Source organism: Giraffa tippelskirchi, chromosome 3 (assembly GCF_054371585.1).
Source record: "Giraffa tippelskirchi isolate mGirTip1 chromosome 3, T2T-mGirTip1v1.2.pri, whole genome shotgun sequence".
Lineage (NCBI taxonomy): Eukaryota > Metazoa > Chordata > Mammalia > Artiodactyla > Giraffidae > Giraffa > Giraffa tippelskirchi.
In genome coordinates this window covers 149,265,606-149,290,920 of record NC_137277.1, presented here as the reverse complement: position 1 = coordinate 149,290,920, position 25,315 = coordinate 149,265,606, and the positions used below count along the sequence as shown (strand labels likewise).

The 25,315-nt window shown below is 39.1% G+C and overlaps 1 protein-coding gene across 1 annotated transcript in view; it reads right to left on the bottom strand.

Annotated features, from left to right (window-relative positions):
* BMPR2 (bone morphogenetic protein receptor type 2) overlaps window positions 1-24,095 on the bottom strand; it is a 156,510-nt gene extending 132,415 nt beyond the window's left edge. Inside the window, exon 1 of the mRNA XM_081581950.1 lies at window positions 22,662-24,095. Coding sequence (XP_081438076.1) covers window positions 22,662-22,737 — 76 coding nt within the window. The 5' untranslated portion in view covers window positions 22,738-24,095. The remainder of the gene's footprint in view (window positions 1-22,661) is intronic.
* Window positions 24,096-25,315: the final 1,220 nt, after the last annotated feature.

Below are 25,315 nucleotides of genomic sequence, written 5' to 3'. Positions count from 1 at the left end.
GGGACTAGCAATTATTCTTCTAGTCTGTATTTCTGCATCATAAAGGAGTCCAGGAAGATGCACTCTACCCCTATTCTTTGAATCATTACTTGAGGCAAAATACTTTCCATGTTTACATTTTTCCAATAAATGAAAAATACAGATTATGCTAATACATATTTGTAGTGCTTCCAGAAAATTTTAAACAACATAGATCTCTAAAATAAATGTTTGAGGGAAACAGGTTTTTAAAACTAATTCAACTGTACGTTCCAAATCCAAGAAATAGTCCCTGCTATTTAGAAAACAGTATACCACAGAAGGAAGATGTGTAATGATACCAAAATGTAACCTGACAGTACCAGGGAGAAAAATGCAACCTGCCATCTCCCTTGTCTATCTGGACTACTACAACTGCCAAACCAGGATTTTGATTTCTCCTTAGTTCCTCTCTAATCTTTCACCACATACAAGACAAAGTCATCACTGAAAAATAAAAATTAGATCATGAATTGACCCGCTTAAACTCTTTCAATAGCATTTCTCATTTTCTTACACTAAAATTCAAAAACTCTTCATCTTCTGCCATGGCCTAAAAGGCCTCACACGATTTAGCTCCTGGCTGCCTATCTAACCCCTTGTCATTGATCTCTCTCCCTAGTTACTACACTCTAGGCCACATCAGTTTCCTTTTTGGTTGTAAAATACAAAGCTCTTTCCCACCTTCCAGGCTTTGGACCTTCTGATCTTCCTGCAATTATTCACAAATTTGACTCCTTTTAATTCTTCAGAAGTTACTTTGTATGGAAGGCTTCATTAACCACCATAACCCTTTAAATATAGCCCTGTTGACATTTACCATAATCTCTGTCTTGGGCATTTATGTATTTACTACTTACTCATGATCTATCTTCTTCTGGACAAGGAAGTGCCATTAGAGGCAGAAATCCAGATGCCTTGATCATGGTCTCTTAACCTAACCTAATCTTCATAAATACAACAGGTAAAAACTAGATGACAGAATATAAGGTCTCCTACGTATTTTGCTCAATGTCTTTTGCTCAATATCTCCTTTCAACATTTCTAAACAGTGCTCAAAGGCCAGAAAATATAGGAAAACCATAAGAATATTCAAAACTCAGCAGATGAGTCTTTGATCTTGGTTCATTTCAGGAGTGTTTCAAACTTGCCTCCTCCTTAAGCTTATGATGTCTTCAAACCTATTTTAACAGTTTCCCTACAGAAAAGCACTAGGCTGAGTTGCCTCCCTGCATAGCTAAATGGCCTCCTTGGCAACACTGGGTACATCACAGCATATAATTTGTTTCACGTACAGCCCTTTTATTTTAGCACCAGTTTTTTTTTTCCCCACATGTAATTAGAAAAGAGCTAAATGAAACATTTCCCCAAAAATAATGAAAAGAAAAATCTCTAAAGATGTAATATGAAGAATTTCGAATTTAAATTATCAGTGCTTTTCTCTACAGAAATGCCATCATAAAACGTTGAAACCAGAAAATCATTTTCTCTTACTACTGTTACCTGCTTACTTGAAATTATAGATCAAAAGTTCTTAGGTTTACCAGAAGGGTAGGATAGGGAGGGAGGTGAGAAGGATGTTTAAGTGGGAGGGGACATGGGTAAACCTATGGCTGATTCATGTTGATATTTGGTAGAAACCAACACAATACTGTAAAGCAATTACTCTTCAATTAAAAATTTAAAAATTACTTTAAAAAAAAGTTCTTAGATTTAGTGAAACAGTATTTTTTAGGGGAAATGTTACTCACTAGAAAGATTTAAAATATCAATAAAACTTTCTTGCTCAAGAAAACTATAAGGCACTCCAATCAGAAAGATACACTGTGGTTCTGTTTAAAAAAAAAAATCAAGCGTACAATATCTCTGATGAATTATTTAATATTTATAATACATTACTGAATGATTAAAATAGGGCTTCTCTTCCTATATTGGTTTGTGACACCCTCTGCTTTCTTTTGCTACTTTTCATTTTAAGTGCTTCCTCTTACCTGATTTAAACTGTCATCAAAGCAAATGTTGCTAGATACCTCAAAAACTCCAACTATCAAGAATAAAAATAGTAGGAGGAATGTACGTGGGAAATGCAATCCTAAACAGTTATCAGTGAGCTCTTCCATATGTCTGTCTCTCTGTTTTGGATTACTACTTTTATTGTTACCTCCTTAACCATCTATACTCCTCTTACAACCCTTTCCCCACAAGGGATGGTAAGCCATTAGCCAGATTTCAAGACTCTAGAGCTCAGTACAGCACATGGGCCAATGGTGAATAAGACAGAATATAACGCACCAAATAACCTCAGCCTTCATCACACTTCACCACCAGGGGCTTAGGAGGATGACCATCAATCAAATATAAAACTCAGTGGCCACAGGAATGACAAAGGACTACTCAGATTGCTGAATTTTCCCTTCCTCCTCTTTTCTGTACAGTCTAGCCCACTTGACTAGGCCTCTGAGCCTCTGTCCCTGCTCCTTACGGTTGTCTCACACCTACGTTTACCACACATTTGGTCACTGAGAGACGCTACTCTCAATATAATTCTTTTTATTCAAGTATTACTTTATTAATGTCACATTTTTGGGAGGAGGTAAATCTTACACAACAGGTTCCTTTAAGCAATAATGAAATATTCGTTAGCTGCAGAAATTCACTGCTTCTCCAACACAATTCTCAAGATAATTACCGAGGCTATGACTCAGTTGAATCTCACAGGACTCTCTCCAAACACCTTAACTAGATGCAATCTTCTAAACAACAAATTCTATAATTAGTGACCTAAATAAGTACAATGGGCTGAAAAGATTTCAGCAATCAGTTCACCTAAGTGACAGGATGATAAATACAAACACAGTAATTTTAGTACTTGTAACTGTATTAACTTTCTTCTGATAGTAATTTATTTAATTGTTCAGAATTATCGTTTCAAATACAATTCTTTGCTCCCAAACTTTCCAATATCATAGCTACTGTTTAAAAATATCTGAATTCACAAACCTAGAGGAGCTTACACAAAGAATGGTATGCTGCTTTGGAGCCTATACTAATTTAGAGATAAAAGGCAAGGGCAATAAGGCCAGACCAAGCTGGGGAAGTTGGGGTGGAGAAAGACAATTTCCTCTTAAGAGGAAATTAAGTAAATTACTTTTTCTCCCTTCACTCAGACGGGATCCCCCCAGACTTGTCCCTTCACATTTTTCTACCACTATTCTTTTCTACATTTGTACCACTCCTATGAAATATGAGCACTGGAATGGAAAACTAGAATGACAAAAGTATTACACTTAGTGCAATGTATTTCCACACAATGTATTTGGTACTGCAAAGAATAGGTTCTAACTCAAACTCGTTCTGAATACATTAAATGAATATACATGCTGAGGCATTTTAAGCCGTTGATATCAGTCATATATTTTACTTATTCGATGCTCCCTCAACTTTTAAGTTAGAAACTTAAACAACTAGAGTTCTTAGAAACTTCTAAATTAAAGTAACAGGTAAGGTGCTAAATGAGAGCTAAAATGTCTGAGTGCCAATGCTGAGGCATTGGAAGCAACTGATATTAGTCACCTATTTATCAGGACAAGCAAAAAAATCTACTACAAGTTAGCAGAAATACATTTTATATATTCCAGATAACCTGTCCCTAAATGATGCTCTTCACTACCCAAACAAGACACTTTTTCTACTTGGAATTCACTGAATAAAAGACAATCTGGCTATATAAGGAGCGGTAGAGTGCAGCAGTTAAGAGTATGAGCTGTCCATGTCTATATTCTCCCTCTGCTGCTGCTGCTAAGTCTCTTCAGCCGTGTCCGACTCTGTGCGACCCCATAGACGGCAGCCCACCAGGCTCCCCCATCCCTGGGATTCTCCAGGCAAGAATACTGGAGTGGGTTGCCACTTCCTTCTCCAGTGCGTGAAAGTGAAGTTGCTCAGTCATGTCCGACTCCTAGCCACCCCATGGACCACAGCCTACCAGGCTCCTCCATCCATGGGATTTTCTAGGCAAGGGTACTGGAGTGGGTTGCCATTGCCTTCTCCTATTCTCCCTCTATCACTTGTTGACTATATCGCTTTTGGCAAGTTTCTTAATTTTTCTGTGCCTAAAATTGCCCATCTGTAAATGAGGATAATACATAACATCTACCACGTTATTGAGTTAATAAATGTACAACACAAAGAACAGTTCCAGGTGGATTAAATTATCTAAACATTAAAAAGAAAACAACTACAGACTCACCTACTATAAGATAAAATTTTTGGTAATTGTGGATATACTAAGGGTTTTTCTAAGATAACACAAACCCAGACCTCAAAAAGCAAAAATAAACAGTTCTAACTGCATAAAATCATTTTTTAATATTAATATCACCCTAAAACTAGTAAGAAAAAGAAATAAATCATCAGTAAAATTAATCTGAAACCTGAACACATAATTCAAGAGAAACGTTAATTGTCCAGTAAGCATACAAAAATAACCTTGGCTTAAGCAACCTAAATGTCCATCAAGAGAGGAATGGATAAAGAAGGTATGGTACATATATACAATGGAATATTCCTCAGCCATAAAAAAGAACAAAATAATGCCATGTTGCAGCAACATGGATGGAGACTGTCACACTGAGTGAAGTCAGACACAGAAATATATGATATTATTTATCAGTTCAGTTCAGTTAAGTCGCTCAGTCATGTCCGACTCTTTGCGACCCCATGAATTGCAGCACGCCAGGCCTCCCTGTCCATCACCAACTCCCGGAGTCTACCCAAACCCATGTCCATCGAGTCGGTGATGCCATCCAACCATCTCATCCTCTGTCATCCCCTTCTCCTCCTGCCCGCAATCCTTCCCAGCATTAGGGTCTTTTCCAATGAGTCAACTCTTCGCATGAGGTGGCCAAGTATTGGAGTTTCAGCTTCAACATCAGTCCTTCCAATGAACACCCAGGACTGATCTCCTTTAGGATGGACCAGTTGGATCTCCTTGCAGTCCAAGGGACTCTCAAGAGTCTTCTCCAACAACACAGTTCAAAAGCATCAATTCTGCGGCGCTCAGCTTTCTTCACCGTCCAACTCTCACATCCATACATGACCACTGGAAAAACCATAGCCTTGACTAGACGGACCTTCGTTGGCAAAGCAATGTCTCTGCTTTTAAATATGCTATCTAGGTTGGCCATGACCTTCCTTCCAAGCAGTAAGCGTATTTTAATTACATGGCTGCAATCACCATCAGCAGTGATTTTGGCGCCCAAAAAAATAAAGTCTGACACTGTTTCCACTGTTTCCCCATCTATTTGCCATGAAGTGATGGGACCAGATGCCATGATCTTAGTTTTCTGAATGTTGAGCTTTAAGCCAATTTCTTCACTCTCCTCTTTCACTTTCATCAAGAGGCTCTTTAGTTCTTCTTCACTTTCTGCCATAAGGGTGGTGTCATCTGCATATGAGGTTATCGATATTTATCCTGGCAATCTTGATTCCAGCTTGTGTTTCTTCCAGCCCAGCGTTTCTCATGATGTACTCTGCATATAAGTTAAATAAGCAGGGTGACAATATACAGCCTTGACGTACTCCTTTTCCTATTTGGAACCAGTCTGTTGTTCCATGTGCAGTTCTAACTGTTGCTTCCTGACCTGCATACAGGTTTCTCAAGAGACAGGTCAGATGGTCTGGTATTCCCATCTCTTGAAGAATTTTCCACATTTATTGTGATCCACACAGTCAAAGGCTTTGGCATAGTCAATAAAGCAGAAATAGATGTTTTTCTGGAACTCTCTTGCTTTTTCGATGATCCAGCGGATGTTGGCAATTTGATCTCTGGTTCCTCTGCCTTTTCTAAAACCAGCTTGAACATCTGGAAGTTCACGGTTCACGTATTGCTGAAGCCTGGCTTGGAGAATTTTCAGCATTACTTTACTAGCATGTGAGATGATTGTGATATTATTTATATGTGGAGTCTAAAAAAAATAGGGGGTACAAATAAACTTCTTTATAAAACAGAAGTAGAGTCATGGGTACAGAAAACAAACTTATGGTTACCAGAGGATAAGGGGAGGAGATAAATTGGAAGACTGGGACTGATGTATACATACTACTACATACAAAATAGATAACTAATAAGAACCTGCTGTATGGCAGAGAACTCTACTCAATACTCTGTAATGGCCTATACCCTGTAATTTCCTATATGGAAAAAAACACTCTGTAATTTCCAATATGGAAAAAGAATCTTAAAGAAAAAAGACTAGATATAGGTATTCACTTTGCTGTTCACTTGAAACGAACACAACATTGTAAATTTGCCATACTCCAACAAAAATTTTCAAACAAACATAAAGCTTGGCTTCACTAACAATGAAAGCACTGCGAACAAACAAAACAATGCTTTTGCTGTGGCAAAAAAATTAAAAAACATTCACATTATAAAATATTTGGAAAAGGTATAAGAATGTATATTCTGATATACCATTGGTGGAAATGAAAACTGATACCATCTTTTGATGGGAAATTTGAAAGTTGGTATCAAAATTTTTAAATGTGCAAACTTTGAACAAATGATTTTACTTCTAGAACTATCCTGTATGATAATCACAGAAATCTGTGTTATACAGTACATAATGATTCTACCTTTGTTTAAAAAATAAAATCTCATTATATCCATATATTTATTTATAGTACATACAAAAAAAGTGTGTAAAATTATACACCAAACTAGTAACAGTGGTTATATTTAGGGATTGGGATTAGAGAAAAAGTAAAGAGGGAATGGGTCTTTTTATTTTCTATACTTTATTATTACCTATAGAAATGTTGAATGATTTTGTGTTACAACTTTAGAGTTCGAAAAAATAAAGATTCTTTTAAAGAAATAAAAATCAAAGTCCAGAGGCAAAAACAAGTATTAAAATACAAAGCAAAGTCAATACAAGTATATCTTACTACTTCCTACAGTCACTATCAGTACTATTACCCAAATTCCTTTTGTAGACACTTGGAAAGATCACATTTCCTAGAGGTTGGGAGACCATGGGGCTAAATAGTTACGAAAGTAGTATAAGTAGAAGTGGTAGAATCTAGAAGAGTAGAATCTCTTCTAGGCAGAAAGAACACTTAAATGCCAAGAAAGATCTTATACTTTGCCTCTGGCAACCAGCAACTTTCAAGATGGTGGCCCTCCATCAACCCAGATCCCTGAATGATGAGCAGAATACCCCTGCCAGTCTTCAATGGATAGGTAGCATGAGCTAGAAATAACCATTGCTGTTTTATAATAACCTAAATTATCTAACTGATACAATTCCATAACTAGAATTTAATCTTTCTTGGTAACTGAATTTAACCTATTTTCATAAACAGGATGATGTGAAATATAAAACTAATTAGCTGCTTTAGTGTACAAATCTAAACTGACTTACTACAAATCTAAGAGTACTGCCTTGCTCTTAAAAGGCCTTAGCAAGAACCAGTAAAGCTGAATTTCTCATAAACCTAACGGACAAAATAATAATCCTAGAGAAGTGCTGGATAAGTTGAAAAAGTTGGTGCTAAAGTGAAAATGGAAGTCGTTCAGTCATATCCAACTCTCTATGACCGTATGGACATTAGCCCACCAGACTCCTCTGTCCATGGAATTCTCCAGGAAAGAATACTGGAGTGGGTTGCCATTCCCTTCCCTAGGGGATCTTCCTGACCCAGGAACTGAACCTAGTTTTCCTACACTGCAGGCAGATTCTTTACAGTCTGAGCCACCAGGAGTGCTAAAGGCTAAAGTGAATTCATAGTTTAACATTCTTGATAAAATTTCATCAAGCTAACACACTGGTTCAGCCAAAGAAACAAGTAATTAAATATCCCAGAAAGTTATCTCCCACCAAAAACTGTTTCAATAAGTAAAATAATAAATTCATGTATTGACATCATTTGACTGTTTCTAATCTTGCCTTTCTTGTCACCATAATACGGCCCTTTGTGTGGTAACTGGATATAAAAAGTTACTCTTCACAACCAGACTGGCCCCTAGGGGTTCTAATCACTAACAACAGATGGAAACACTGAAAACTTATCCTCAACCAAATATTTTATCATCATTCTTCTGATCTAACTGGTTTTCCTTTCCAAAACTTAAAACTTTGAATCTTCAATGAAAATTTTTATTAGCCACCAATATCTAAATGCTATACAACCAAAACCTAAAATATCTGCTGTCATTTATAATAAAATAAATCCTAACTAAGAAACAGTTTAGTCAAGGCAATTATTTCTGAATTATTAAAATGCCAATAAGATTTTCAGATGCTTAAAATATTCCAAGTATTTTATACCTTCAGGCTAACACTGTATCTATTATATTAATGCTGTTCTTTGGAGATATAAAGGACTTTATTTACTCATCTATGAAATCAGGAAAAATAATGGTAGCGATAAGTCTATTTTGAGAATGATGAGATAACATAGTAAATATGTAAGGCATTTAATGGATATATTAAAGGCTTAAGAAATATTCATGTGGGAAAAAAAAAAAAGACTTGCCTGGCAGTCCACTAGTCCTTCTCTTTACCCCAAACAACCAATTCCATCTAAAACTATTATAGCCAATACCTCTGTCACAGTTTTATCATGTTCCATAATTCCTTTTTTTTTTTTTTTGGTTGCACCAGGCCTTTGATGCTGCAAGCAGGCTTTTTCTAATTGTGGTGAGCAGGGGCCACTCTCTAAGTTACAATGCACAGGATTTCTCACTGTGGTGGCTTCTGTTATTGCAGAGCATGCGGGCTCAGTAGTTGTGGCACGCAGGCTTATTTCCCCAGCATGTAGAATTTTCCCAGAGCAAGGATCGAACCTGTGTCCCCTGCGTTGGCAGGCAGATTCTTAACCAGTGTACCACTAGGGAAGTCCGAATGTTTCATAATTCTTCCATTAAGTCCACAGTCAACACATTTCAGGTAAAAAAGATTATACAAATTTTGCATTATAGCTTGATAATCTGTGCAGTGCAGTTTCAGTGTTTCTTAATATACTGAAGGCAAGGTTAATGGACAGTGTTGGACACCAGGGCTCTAGGTATATATGTAAACTTTTACATATCTATTTTGGTAATAATTGCCTTTATATCTTATTGCTATGTAATTTGACATATCATATAGACTCTTAAAGTCACATCATACCATAGTAGAAAAATGTACTTTATATCTACCAGTTCCTTACATAGAATTTCTTTAAAAAGAATTTATTGGGACTTCCTTGATGGCCCAGTGGTTAAGACTCCATGCTCCCAATGCAGAGGGCATGGGTTTGATCCCAGTATGGGAATTCCAAATGCCGAACAGTGTGGCCAAAAAAGAAAAAGAAAAAAAGAATTTATTGAGTAGACTGCATAATATTTCAAAGAAACAGGATATTGGGCCCCTAATTTAAAGATGAAAGGACTGCCCTTTGTATAAATAAAATGTACTATACTTTGAATACATCCTGAGAAAAATATTCAACATATATGAAGAGTCTATGAGAATATATTCAACAAGTGTTAGGAAAAAAGCAGGTTTCAAAGTACAATTTTATGTGTTTGTGTTGTGTATACAGGGTACAGTACCACTTTAAAATCTATGTATGGAAATGGGCTTAAAAAGAAATCAAAGTATTAAAGATTCTTATATCCAAGTAAGCATAATTATGAATTTAAAAATTGTCTTTCTTATTTATTGTATTTGTATGAAATAACCATGTACATTTTTCATAAACTTATTTTTGAACAACTTTTGTTTTACAGAAAAACTGCAAATATACAGAGTCTTTTCTATATATCACTCACCCAGTCCCCACTATTATTAATATGGTACATTTGTTACAACTAAGAAACCAACAATGTTACATTACTATTAACCAAACTCCACATTTTATCAGGATTTCACTAGTTTCCCCTAATGTTCTTCTTCTCTTCCAGGATAGTTAGTAGCACATTATTTACATCAATCATCATGTTTCTTTAGGCTCCTCTGGACCTAAAGAAACTTTCTCAAACCTTCTGATAACCTTGCCTCTGATAACTTTGGTAGTTTTAAGAAATACTAGTCAGGTATTTCGTAGACTGTCGCACATTTTAAGACTGATATTTTCCTCCTGGTTAGTTAAACTAGGACTGTGGGTTTTGTGGAGGAAAACCACAGAAGTAACGTGCCATTCTCTCATCTCACATCAGTACTATCAACATGACTAATCATTGATGATATTTATCTTGATTAATTGAGGTAGCATTTGCATCTTTCTCCACCGTAAAGTTACATTTCCCCCTCTGCAGTTTTGGTCATAAGAAAAATGTAAGTATTTAAATTTTCCTTAACTTGTAATTTCATATTAGTTAATGGGTAATGATCCAAAATTCAAAAAGTGCAAAAGACACTGAAAAGGACTTCCCTGGTGATATAGTGGATAAGAATCCACCTGCCATGCAGAGGACTTGAGTTCGATTCCAGATGGCAAGATTCCACATGCAGCTGAGCAACTAAGCCCATACATCACAACTACAGAAGCCAACTGAAGTTTTAGAGCCCATGCTCTCCAACAGCAGAAGCCATCTCAATGAGAAGCCCACTCACCACAACTAGAGAAAGCCCATGTACAGCAACGAAGACCCAGCACAGCCATAAATAAATAAATAATGTTTCTAAAAAATAAAAGAATGAAGTTGGGGGGAGGGAGGTGGGTGGGCGGTCCAGGAAGGGGAACACATGTAAACCCATGGCTGATTCATGTCAATGTATGGCAAAAACTATTACAATATTATAAAGTAATTAGCCCCCAACTAAAATAAATAAATTTATTAAAAAAAAATCATCCCATGAAACTACAAGAAACACAGCAAATTTAACTCAAATAAGGTATAAGAAAGTAAATAAAATATAATTTAATAAATTATTATAAAAAAAAAAAAGAATGAAGTTGGATAACTTACACTCCCCAATTTTAAAACTTAACACAAATTTACAGTAATCAAAACAGTATGGTACTGGCATAAAGAGAGACATACAGACCAGTGCAAGGTGCTATAACTGCACATGGCAGAAGGTTTCTCTCTGGATTCTCTTTCATAAGGATACTAATCCCATTCATGAAGCCACATGTTCATGACCTGATCACCTCCCAAAGGCCTCACCATTTAATATTATCACCTTGGGGGTTGATTTTAACATATGAATTTGAGGGAGAACATGCAGTCCATAGCATTTGAAAATCATCTATCTGATAAGGAGAGGGAATATATAAAGAACACCTACCACTTGACAACAAAGACAAACATGATTAAAGAATGGGCAAATGCTTAAGAGTACAAACTTAGGCAATCAGTCAATAAAGTATTCCTGGAAATATAATGCATATCATAGTGAATTTAGACAATATCATATTAAAAGCTTCAAAGTTGCTGAGACTAGGTCCTAACTGTTCCCACCACAAACATACACAAAGATAATTATGCACATAATTAGACAATAGAAGTGTTAGCTAAATCTACAGTGAAAATCACACTGCAATATATAAACGTATCAAATCAACATGTCATACACCTTAAACAAGGTGTTATATGTCAACTGTATCTCAATAAAATTAAAACTTTAGTGAATTCTCTGGGGGCCAAGTGATTAGGACTCAGTGCTTTCACTGCTGTGGCCCAAGTTCAACCCCTGGTTGGGGAACTAAGACCCAACAAGTCACGCAGCATAGCCAAAAAAAAAGTAATTCTTTAAAAATAGTGGACAAAGAATTTGAATAGACATTCCTCCACAGGAGATATACAAACAGTCAACAGGCACATGAAAAGATGCTCAACATCATTTATCATAAGGGAAATGGAAATCAAAACTACAATGAGACAACATTTCACACACATTAGGATGGTTATAATGAATAAAAAAAGATTGGCAAGGATGTGGAAAAGGTAGAACACTTGCACATTACTGGTAAAATGGTAGAGCCACTGTGAAAAAAGTTTGGCAGTTCCTCAAAAAACTACACACAGAATTACCATATGATCTAACAATTACACCCACAGATATATATAGGGGCTTCCGTCATAGCTCAGTCGGTGAAGAGTCTGCCTGCAATGCAGGAAACCCAGGTTTGATTCCTGGGACGGGAAGATCCCCTGGAGAAGGAAATGGCAACCCACTCCAGTATTCTTGCCTGGAGAATCCCATGGACAGAGGAGCCTAGCAGGCTACAGTTCATGGGGTCACAAGAGTCAGACACAACTTGGCAACTACACCACTATATATATGTGCATAGGTATTGAAAACAGGGACTAGAACAGATACTTGTTCACCAGTATTCACTGCATTCGTTGCCCATTAACAGCCAAAAGGTGAAAACAACTCAAGTTTATCAACAGATGAATGAACACATACAATGAAATGTTTTTCAGCCTTAAAATGCAATGGAATTCTGACACATTCTGCAACAAGTATAAACCCTGAAAACATTATCCTAAGCAAAATGAGCCAGTAACAAAAGGACAAATATTGTATGATTCCACTTACATGAAATATCTAGAGTAGGCAAAAATCGCAGAGACAGAAAATAGATTAGAGGTTACCAGGGGCTGGGAGGAGGAGGGAATTGGGAACTATTGCTTAATGATAACAGAGTTTCTGTTTGGGGTGATGAAAATGTTTTGGTGATAGTTGTACACACTTTAATGTAATTAATACCACTAAACTGTACAGCTGAAAATGGTAGAAATGGCAAATTTTGTTTTATATATATATTATATATATATATATTTTTTTTTTAACCACAATTTTTATAGTTAATAACACAATATACCCAAAGCTGATGCTGGGAATGATTGAGGGCAGAAGGAGAAGAGGGCATTGGAGGATGAGATGGCTGGATGGCACCACCAATGCAATGGACATGAACTTGGGCACACATCAGGAGATGGTAAGGGACAGAGAGGCCTGGAGGGCTGTAGTCCATGGGGTCACAAAGAGTTGGACACAATTGGGTGACTGAACACCACCATCTGAAAGAACTGTACACGTCAAATGGGTGAATCATATGGTACAGGAATTATATCCAATAAAGCTGTTAGAAACAACTTACTAACCTAAAATTAAAATGGCATTAATTACATATCACTAATTTAGCATGTATGATAACTGGGTAAAGGCTGAGATGAAACTGACCTTGACATAATTTATTTTAAAATTAAGATGAAAGTCAAGATTGTAGAGAAGTCTAACCTTCTTAATTAAACTTCTACCTATTTAAAGTTTACTCTAAGGTTTTTCCAACTCTAAAATTTAAAGATTCCAACTATTTAAAAAGCACTCTTTGCAGCTTCCCTGGTGGCTCATTGGTAAAAATAAATCCACCTGACAATGCAGGAGACACAGGTTTGATCCCTGGTCCAGGAAGATCCCACAAGCATCGAAGCAACTAAGCCCCTGCACCACAACTACTGATCTGTGCTCTAGAACCCAGAAGCAGCAACAACTGAGCCCAAGAACTGCAACTACTGAAGCCAGCTCGCCCTAAAGCCTGTCCTCCGCAACAAGAGAAGCCACCGCCATGCGAAGCCCACACCACACACCTGCAACTAGACAAAAACGCGCAGCAGCAAAAACCCAGTGCAGCCAAAAAATAAACAAAAAGTATTCTTTAGTTATAGACTATTTTTTTTGGTGCCGCACAGCTTGTGGGATCTTAGTTCCTAGGCAAGAGATTGAACCCCTGCCCTCAGCTTTTAAGGCAGAGTCCTAACCACTGGACCACCAGTGAATTCCCTAAAGGGACCTTCTTTACACCACTTTTGTGGTCTTAACTCAACAGTCAAGCTACAAAACGCATCTGCAAAAAATTTTATATTTTCTTCAAAGTAGTACCTTCACAATTTCAGAATACTCCAGTTTCCCCTATCCCATGGATGGAGGAGCCTGGTAGGCTACAGTCCATGGGGTCGCTAAGAGTCAGACACGACTGAGCGACTTCACTTTCACTTTTCCCTTTCATGCACTGGAGAAGGAAATGGCAACCCACTCCAGTGTTCTTGTCCGGAGAATCCCAGGGACGGCGGAGCCTGGTGGGCTGCTGTCTATGGGGTCGCACAGAGTCGGACACGACTGAAGCGACTTAGTAGTAGTAAAAGTACCATATACTCCATAATAACCAAATGTATCATTCAAAGTGCTACACACTTACTAGCAACTAAGCATAACACTGGCTTTTCTTATATCCTAAGCAAAAGTGTTATGAGGCCAACCGCCTCACTTTACAAGTGAGGATGAAAGTGAAAGTATTAGTCCCTCAGTTCTGTAGACTCTGTGACCCCATGGACTATAGCCCGCCAGACTTCTCTATTCATGGATTTCTCCAGGCAAGAATACTGGAGAGTGTAGACATTCCCTTCTTCAGGGGATCATCCCGACCTTCGGACTAAACCCAGGTCTCCTGTGTTAGAGACACCCTCTTTACCACCTGAGCCACCAGGGAAGCCCCCACAAGTGAGGATATTGAGACCAAAAGAGGTGATGTGCCAAAGTAAACAGCCAGGGACTACCCTGGTGGTCCAGTGGCTAAGACTCCACACACCCAATGCAGGAGGTACAAGTCTGATCCCTGATCAGGGACCTAGATCCCACATGCTGCAATTAAAGAGTTTGCATGTCGAAATTAAAGATCCTGCATGCTGTAATGAACACTGGAGATCGAGTATGCCACAACTAAGACCCAGTGCAGCCAAATAAATAAATAAAACAAAGTAAACAGTCAACAATACCACTAAGAAGGAATTCAAGTCTTTCTAGTTTCCAATTCTGGTTGCCTATTTAATTTAGAAATCATCTCTTTTTGGGGATAATTAAAGCCTGGGAGAGGAGGAGTAATAAGAGAAAATCAACAAGGGACAGAAGTAGCAATAAGAGAAAAGTATACTCAAGACAATCTAAGGGAGATTTATAACACACACACACATACACACAACCATTTAGAAGGGGAAGTGAAGATGGAGAAGATATAGAATAGAGGAAAAGGAAAGTCACTAGTCAAAAGGGGAGAGTTTCAAGGAAAGAGTGATCAAACTACCAAATTCAGTAGAAAAGTCAAAGAGAACAAGACTGAAAAGTGACTGGATTTGGCAATTAGGAAGTCACTGCTCACCTAACATACAGTGTGGGGCCAGGAGGCCAAGTAAGGAGTTAAGGATAGAGAAATCAAGAAGTGTTCACTGCTCTTTCTTTAAGAAGATTAGCAGAGAAGATAGATATAAAAGGAGAGTTCTCTGGTGGTCCAGCGGTTAGGATTCCGAGTTTTCAGTGGTTGGGAAGCTAAGATTCTGCAGAGTGCAAACTCACCAAAAAAAAATTAAAAAGTGTGGATCAGCTAGAAGACACAAGAACACAGTCTCTTCTCCTATATTGGAGAATATATATAGGAATTTCTCATCCTGAAAGATAGGCAGAGAGAGAAAATAATACAACGCTAAAGGGTTTACAAGGGTTTACTTATCCTTGCTTCCAACAGCATGGGATTGAATTCCCTTTCATAAGGTGATATAGGCTATAGCATGAGATAGTTGGGAGAAGGGAAGCAGTGTTTCTTATTTTTCTTTGAATCCACCAACATTTAGAAAAGAACTATGCTTGAAGGAAGCACTAACAAATATTTGTTAGCTGGACATTTTAGTTCTCCTTCCAAAAGTCCTATTATCTGTCCTATTAATGTCCCCATACCTTTCAAGCTGCTCCCATGAGTGCATATTGGAATAGAAACTGGGTCTAACACAAAACACTTCTAGTCAAGCAATTACTGTATTGCAATTAAGAGCAAGCAATAAATGTTGTGTTCTAGTATTCCTGATGAGGTAATGTATTCCAAAATGTTCATATCATTTATTTACAGGCTTATTTCTAACCTTACATAGACTACATATATATGTATTGTTGTAATCTTAGCTGTCATATCCATCTCACAGACCAAACAAAAGTTTAAAAAAAACAAAGTCAAGTTAAGTCTATTGCACTCAAATGTCTACCAAAGTCACCTTCTAGAAAGCAATTAAAAAATTATTTAGATTATTTAACTAGAAGGGGGAAATACTTTGATAATATGAGTCTCTTTGGCATGTGTAAGTGCTATGCAAGAAGGTCAAATCTCATGAATTTCTAGATACCATATTTATTTTCTTCATATTCACCTATACTTATTTTCTTCCAGAAGATATCAATCAAATATTTCTTCTTTGGTAGACAGAAATTTAATATAGGCAATTTATTCACCTGGAGGTCTCCATGTATTACTAATTTGTAACTGAAACCAAAACAATGTTATATTAATATATTCTAGTTTAGCTTAGCACTAGTTCTTTTTTCTAAACTTCATCAACAGTTCTCACCTAAGTTTACTAGGAAAAAAAACACTTTTTTCTTCCTTTTTGGCAGAAGGAAAAGGAAAATAAAATGGCCCTAATAAAAGTACAAACTAAATAAACATAACATAATACGAAGTGAGTAAAACAGTTAAATAACATAACATCTTTAAGACTAAGAATAATCAGTAAAAAAAAAAAACTGTGCAAATTTTAAGAAAAAGGTTTTGGGTAGTTACTTAAGAGTATAAAAATAAGAAAAGTTTGGTTATCAGTACTGACAGATTAGAAGGTCCAGAATAGGTTATAACTGGCACAAAAAGTAAGAAAATAAATAAAGCAAAATCTCAGAAAAAAATCTTAGATCCAGTAGTTCTCAAACTTTTAAGGTACATAAATTTTACTTGGGGGAAATCTGTTTAAAATGCAGATTCTTAAACTCAATGTCACTCAATGCCACTCAGTATTAAGTGGGTCTGGGCTGGTGTCCAGGAATCTGCATTTCAAACATAATCTTGTCCAATTCCATAATACTGCAACTGAGAATACTATATTAAATAATCTATTTATCCAGAATCACATAGAATGCAAACCTCCTTAACTCAAGATAGTACTCTTCCTAGTACACCATTTAAACTATTTTGTAGTTAAAAGGCCTGAGACAAAGAAAGAATAAGTTATTAATACATAGTCTGCTGTATTGAGCAATTTTAAAATTCTTTTTTATTATTAATTCATTTAGTAACTCTTAAACTCTTGTATGTGCCTAGCAATATGCTATATTACAAAACAACTTAAGATATGAACCCTGTCCTCTAGAAGCAACTATCAATTAGGAGGACAAGTGAAGTGAAGTGAAGTGAAAAGTCAAAGTTGCTCAGTCGTGTCGGACTCTTTGCGATCCCATGGACTATACAGTCCATGGAATTCTCCAGGCCAGAATACTGGAGTGGGTAGCCTTTCCCTTATCCAGGGGATCTTCCCAACCTAGGGACTGAACCCAGGTCTTCCACATTGCAGGCAGATTCTTTACCAGCTGAGTCACAAGGGAAGCCCTAGGAGGACAAAGCAAATACATAAAACTAATCGTCAAAAACAAGGCAATACATGAGTAAGCACCAAAATAAGTGGTATGGTCACTACTCTAAAGCAATCTACAGACTTAATGAGAACCCTATCAAATTTTTCACAGAACTAAAAAGAATAATCCTAAAATTCATAAGGAAAGATAAAAGACCCAGAATTGCCAAAGTAATCCTGAAGAAAAAGAAAAAAAATGGAGGTAACCCTCCCAAACTTCAAACAATACTACAAAGCTACCGTAATTAAAACAGCATGGTACTGGCACAAAAACAGACATATAGATCAATGGAACAGAAGGAGAGCCCAGAAATAAACCCACATACCTACAGTCATTAATCTCTGAGAAAGGAGGCAAGAATATACAACAGAGAAAAAGACAGTCTCTTCAGCAAGTGGTGTTAGGAAAGCTAGACAACTGAATGTAAACCAGTGTAGTTAGAACATTCCCTCACACTACACAAAAATAACCTCAAAATGGCTTAAAGACTTAAATATAAGACATGACACCATCAAACTCCGAGAAGAGAACATGCACAAAACATACTCTGTCATAAATCCTAACAATGCTTTGAGGTCAGTCTCCCAAGGCAACACAAATAAAAACAAAAATAGGGACTTCCCTGGTAATTCAGTAGTTAAGACTCTGCACTTCTACTCTAGGGCATGTGGGTTCAATACATGGTTGGGTTCAATCCCTGGTCAGGGAATTAAGATCCCACATGTTGTGGCCAAAAAAATTAATAAATAAATAAAAGCAAAAATGGGATCTAATCAAACTTAGAAGCTTTTGTACAGCAAAGGAAACCATGAACAAAATAAAAAGACAAACTCAGAACTGGAAGAAAACATCTGCAAATAATATGACCAATAAGGACTTAATTTTCAAAATATATAAACAGTTCATATAACTCAATAACAAAAAAAAAAAAATCAAAAAATGAGCAGAAGATCTAAACAAACATACAGATATCCAATAGGCACATGAAAAGATGTTCGACTTTACTGATTACTACAGAAATGCAAATCAAAAGCTACAATGAGGTATCATCTCACACCAGTCAGAATGGCCATCACTAAAAAGAACATAAAAAATAAATGCTAGAAAGCGTGTGGAGAAAAGGGAACTCTCCAATACTGCTGGTGGGAATATAAATTGGTGCAGCCACTAATGAAAATATGGTGGTTCCTTAGAAAACTAGAGTTGCCATATGATCCAGCAATTCCACTCCTGGGCATATATCCAGAGAAAACTATAATTTGAAAAGATACAAGCACCCCAATGATCATAGCAGCACTATTTGCAATAGCCAACATGGAAGTAACCTAAATGTTCATCAACAAACAAATAGATAAAAAGGATGTGGTATATATACAAATGGAATCCTATTCGTTAATAGAAAAGAATGAAATAATGTCATGGATGTCCACATGGATGGACCTAGAGATTATCATACTAAATGAAGTTTAGGTTAGAAAGAGAAAGACAAATACCATATGATATCACTTGTATGTGGAACCTAAAATAGGATACAAATGAATTTATTTACAAAACAGAAACAGATTCATAGACTTAGAGAACCAAAGAGAAAGGCAGTGAGGGAGCGATAAATTAGGAGTTTGGGATTAGCAGATACAAACTACTATACATAAAATATATAAGCAACAAGGTCCAACTGTATAGCACAGGGAACTATATTCAATATTCTATAATAAAGTATAACGGAAAAGAATATGAAATATGTACAACTGAATTACTTTGCTGTACATCAGAAATTAACATAACACTATAAGTCAACTATACTTCAATTTTTTTTAAAAAGTGATATGGCCGGTTATAAAATTAACTGATTTACACTGACTTCATTCTGTACCTTTTAGAATTAAAACTTACCCATCAGAGAACAATAATCAATTTTTTCTTTCACTGTTAAGAAAGTTGGCCTTTAATGTAGTAAAGCTGGAATAAACATCTCTCTTCCCACATTTTACACACACACACACCAACACCCACTCCAACAATACCACCACCACCACAACCCATATGCCATGATAGCTTTTGTAGACAACGTGTGTGTTGCTGAAGAGATGTATGTAAAACTGAAACCTAGTCAAGTGAACTATTTCAAATGCAGGAAGAATCAGCTGACACCAATGAGGCAGAATCAGCTAACATGGGTGCCAACTGAGCCATGGACACAACTGAGCCAGACAAGGAGAAAGGATTAAGAAAGGATGTAGGACTCCTGAACTCCTTTGGGTCCTGGAGAACCTTCCAAGTTTGGATCCCAAAAATGAGACCATTCGAAATACCACGGACTCCCTGGCCTCCGAGGCCAACAAAGATAGCAGGAAGGACAAGAAGGATGAAAACAAGAACAAAGACTGGAGGAAAAAAGAGTAGCTGAGTCTGCTCAATGGGCTGCATATGGTGGGGAAGGACACAGGGTTAGATCTGTTATTTGTAACCATTACAACCTAAATGAACAGCTTGGCAACTTAAATAAAAAAAAATTTTTTAACAGAAGCTGACTCTTAAATAAGTATTACATTACACTGCATCCTTTTATTAAAATTAAGACTTCATTTACAAACCAAACAAGCATGTATCTTCTGTAAATTGTAATTTCTGAATACCAACTGTTCTTAGAATTAAGGATCCAAGAACTAGATAGAATAAGTGGGAAAGAGGGACCCAAAAGAAATAGGATTTATCCATGACTCCACAGAGGGATATGACGTCAATCTTCCAGTATTACTTTCCTGTTCAGCTGCACCATTTGCACCTGTCTAGTTACATCATTGGATCTGTACATCCCAAATTCACACAGGCCCTCTCTAGCTACCTTACACTTAATGAAACTGCACCAACCACTCCGATGTTAGGCAAAGTTTTACACATTTAGAACCATGATAACTGCATAACAAGTGCTGTACTAAGATACTGTCAAAAGTCCCAGCTTCTTTTCAAAGGTTAATCTGAAGACACTAACTCTATCTCATGTTCCCAATTAGACTGAGAAGTTGTTGCCTTCATTAACATGGTAGGTAAGGGTGCAGGTTGTAATTTCAGCTCCGCAATTTACTGTGTTTACTGTGTGGTGAGTTATTTAAATTCTCTGTACTTCATCTGGGGCTTCCCAAGTGGCTCAGATGGTAAAGAATCTGCCTGCAATGCAGGAGACCCCGGTTCAATCCCTGGGTGGGGAAGATCCCTTGGAGAAGGACATGGCAACCCACTCCAGTCTTCTTTCCTGGAGAATTCCATGGACAGAGGAGCCTGGTGGGCTAAAGTCCATGGAGATGCACAGAGTACTTCACTCTCTATAAAAGGAGCATAATTGAACCTGGAGTAAAGAACTGTCATGAGGATCAAATGAGAAAATACATGTAAGGCTACTAGAACAGTTCCTGGCACATAGCTAGCACTCAGTAAATACTGTTGCTATTATTATTGTTACAGATCTGAAATTCAACTTCACAAATTTTAGCATCTGGTAATTAGTAATACTGAAGAAAAAAGATGACTAAAATCACTTTTAAACAGTGATTAGTTTAATCTATCCCTTTTAAGGACCATTATTCTAATATTTCATTTACCAAACAGAAATCACATTTATTTTTTTTAAGTCAATTGATCTTTCTCTTACTTTCATCAGTTCTAATTAAAAAATGATAATTCTGTCAACTATAAATCAGAATCTGTGTTGTAGAAAAGTCAAGAATAACCAACACTGAAAAGTGTATGCTCTGAGATTTCTGCTCTTAGAATGACTGCTTAAACTTAAGGCCTTTTACTGTCTTCATATTTTACAGGGACCAACCACATGGCTTATTACTAGAGAATTTAAAGAGGTAACACAATATAAATTAATCTAGAGAAAAATCATTCACTTTTCCCCAAAAGGAATTGTGATGATTAGTAATATTAAAGTATCAGTGTTAAATTCAGAACTTCATATTATTTTAACACAACTATCATAAACATAATAGACATCAATCAACAATATCAAAAGCACAAAAGTTCAAAATTTTTTTCAGTGTTTTCCAAATGGAAATATGAAATCGCCATATCTAACACAAGAAATGAGAAATTTACTGAATGTGAAAATATGCAGTTTTTAAATGGAAATATGCAATCTCCATATCTAACACAGCATTGAGAAATTTATTGAAGGCCAAAATTATACTTATTAAGAAAAAAATGACTGGAAAGGTGTATGTTGTCCTCTATTCATTTTTAAATGTATAATCTATCTGGCCATCCTAAACCCAATTTAAGAATTATATGCATAATTCACTCCCTAAAATTTCTAAAAGCAAATCACCAAAAGACTGCTTGAAAAGTAATTGCCAACAAAACGAGGTTTTTTCCTAAAGGTGTCTGAGAACCAAGAACAAAATATCCTAAAGAAAGGACTTCCCTTTAAGCTTCAGTAAAATGTCAAAAGAACTTTCAGGACTCAAATCTCCTAGAAGTCTTGATGTGAGGTCAAAGTTGCCTCAATGACAGGAAAGCCAATAGAAAGCCAGATGACTAAATGAAAACTTACCGAAAATACTTCTAAGCCCAAAAGTAATTCCAAAAGTATACAAAATATGAGTGTCCAGATTGAAAAGATGAAAATTACTAATATACTTCAAAACAAAATAATGATAATAACGATTAACAGCAGTATACAATGTATTAAGAATCTCAGTTCTGCCTTCCTCAACATTTTTTGGAATAATCAAAGTACCAGGGATTCTCAAAGAGTGATCTACATCTAAAAAGAAGCTTCAAGTGTGTGTTCTACAGTGGATGTTCTTTCTACTTACAGCCAAATCTACTTCTTTATATTAAAAAAAAAAAATCTACAGGTCTATTCCCAAAGATCTCCTAATAGGCACTGTTCACTGGTGATTAAAATATTATTTTTAATCCCTGCATTACCTCACAGCTAAAAATGTCAAGATACCACACCCAACGTGTCTTTCTTCCCCCCCGCCCCGGTGGGGGGAGTGGGGGGTGGGGAATACGAGGTGTGGGGATTTGAAACTCCACCAAAACGTGAAAGGTTCTCGGGAGGACCGGGAAAGGCGCGCAGGTCCGGGGCGATCAGGGGACGCGCGGCGAAGGGCGAGCGCAGGCCTCAGCCTCTGCGGGCTCCCTCCCCGCCAGCCGCAGGGAAGTGGCCCGGACGCGCCACCCGGGGCTACTCACCGGCCGCAGCGCTGACCAGCAGGACGGTCCACAGCAGCGAGGGTACCCGCCGGGGCCGCCGCGGCGACGAAGTCATCCCTGGGTCAGCCGAGGAGAGCAGAGAAAAAGAAAGACGGAAAGTGAACACGGGCGGAGAAACGCGGCCGGGAGGCTAGTCCTCGCTCTCGTCGGACTTCTCCGGGCCGTATTACAATGCAGTTTGAAAGGACAAATGGCAGATGAGAGGACCGAGCGGCAGAGTTTTCATTCCGCTGCACAAATTCCCTTCATTTCTCTCCCTCGCGGCTAGGGGTGTTCATTCGCCCGGGACTCGGTGCCTTGGCGCCCCAAACTGAAGGCATGTCCATGGGGAGAAGCACGGAAATAAGGGAGAAAAAAAAAGCCCCGCAGTTATTTCCCCCGTAGTTTCACGATATCGAAGAAATATCCAGGTCTGGGAGAAAACATATCCAGGGTGCCGAGGGGTGGGCAGCGGGGATTCGAGGGGCGCCGAGGATCAGAACAAGTTCCCGACTGCCGGGAAGGGCGAAGCCGGACGGCCGGCGGCGGCGCCCGGCGACCCGAGGCGCATCGCCTGTGCTCCGGGAGGGCAAGATTCCTTTTAAGTTTCGCTTCGGTGCTTCCCTCACTCCGATCTTGAGCACAGCAAATCCTCCTCCTCGACTGGATCGAAAAAGGTGCCTGCCTCCATGGACAAACCCACCGCCTTCACGCCTTCGCGGAACAATCCTGCGAGGGTTGGGCAGGTCCCGGCCGGAGGGCTGAGGGGCGGTGGGAAGCGGGGGAGGGGAGGGGTCGGCAGGCTGCCTTTCTAGCCCTCCCGGGTGCGCTCCTCGCTCTTTCTCTTTTTTATTGCTGCCGCTCCATCTTGCCTGAGGTAAATTCCACCGCAAAAGCTTCGTCTTCTCCCTTCAAGGGCTCCTGTGAGCGAATTACAACCCCCTCCCCAGAGGAAGCCGCCGCCGCCGCCGCCGCCTCGTTTTCCCGCAGCTCTAGGCTCCGGGCGGAGCTCGGGTGTCGCGGGCCGAGGGCGGGGGGCGGCGGGAGGGCGGATGTAGGTGGCTAGGGAGGTGGAGTGGGCAGCGAGGCGGCGAGACACCCCGCGCCCCTCCGGGAAGCACTTCCAGAGGCTCCGAGCAGACCAGACACAAAGGGGGGAGTCGCCGCAGCTGCCAGTCTGCGGCGCTCCCGGTCACCGGAGTCGCCCCGCCTCCGCCACCGCCTCCGCCTCCTCCTCAGTCTCTAGCTCTTCCCGGCCCTGTCTGTCTCGGGCCTGTGGTGCAGCGCGGGCGGCGGCAGCGGCGGCGGCGGCGCGACGAGGCCCGCACTGCGCCTGCGCGCTCGCGGCCCCGCCCGGCCCCGCCCGGCCCCGCCCCTCGCTCCCGGGCTAGCTGAGGCGGACTCCTGGGCTCTCGCGCTGCGACTCTCCCCCCGAGCCACCGAGAGCAGGGCGGGGCTGGCCGCCCGCGATGGGCGGCAATGGCCTTTCTCCTTGACGCTCACATACCTTCTAGACGGGCACGCGTGGGATTTGTGTGCTTAAGAGAGGGCAGCCGCGTCTATTGTCCAACCTTTGGCAAACTCGTCCGAGCTCAGTGATTTAGCCTCTGACTCCTCTGGGACTCTTGGAGTAAAAGCCTGGAGGGGCAGAACTACCCCCCCTTTGTTTCTTGGGGCCGGCGCCTGCCTCTCCACAGCTCAAAGAATCGGGACGGACCCGCCTTTCCCAGAACCGGAGACTTTGGCCTCCTCGGGCTACCCTCACTGACTCAAACAAAAGCCGGAATTGGAAAGACCACCCCTGTATTGATGTTTTTTTGCTGTAATCGGTGGCCTGCTTCCTTCAAGTACCCATTACCGGAACCCTTCTTGGCTAACAGGAGTATTGAACATTCGAAGGATTTCTTTTACAATTCTGTTCGCTGTCCTGCTGTCTGTGCATATTTCTCTATGCAGCGAGGTTTCCACTTCGAGGGTGGGCCTTTATTCACAAAGGCTGGGAGCCTTGGAAGCCCCTAAGGCATTTGAAAGGAAATTTGCGGTGAGGAGTAGCTTCTCAGGGTAAAGAGTGGGGTCGAGTCTACGCACCCAAGGGAAAGAGCAGGTCTTGTTGGTATCTAAGCCTCCTTTGAATCTGGCTCGGATCTGTTTAGCAGGTTTTTTTGAATTGCAAAACCCCAAGCAACCAGGATTGTGGAAAGGAATTCTCCCCCCGCCCTGCAGCTTCTACACACTCCTGCAGGATCTGGTCGACTTGGGTGGGATTTTGCTATGCGAAGAGGGAGAAGGTGACGTGCGTGGCGCCATGATCGGAAGTCTGGGTTTAATTCTTAGCTGCTAGGTGGAAAATCTGCGTGGGAGGGCGATCTTAGAGGTGAATTCTAGCCTTCCCTTCTACTAAGCAGAAGGTTTATTCTGAAGGCTGGTTTTACTGGTCTTTCATTGTCGCTAAGGGGCAGTTCCAAAGATACCTTCAAATATACACTCCTGAAGTCCTAATCTTTGCTTGCTTATTCAAGTCCCCTTTTATCTCTTTATCTGAACTTGATGTAAATAAATCTGCACATTCCTTACACTAGTTGGTGTTATCATACTAAGTATCTTATATAATTAGGGGTTGTGGTAATCCCAGCTCAGAATTCTCAAACTCTTTT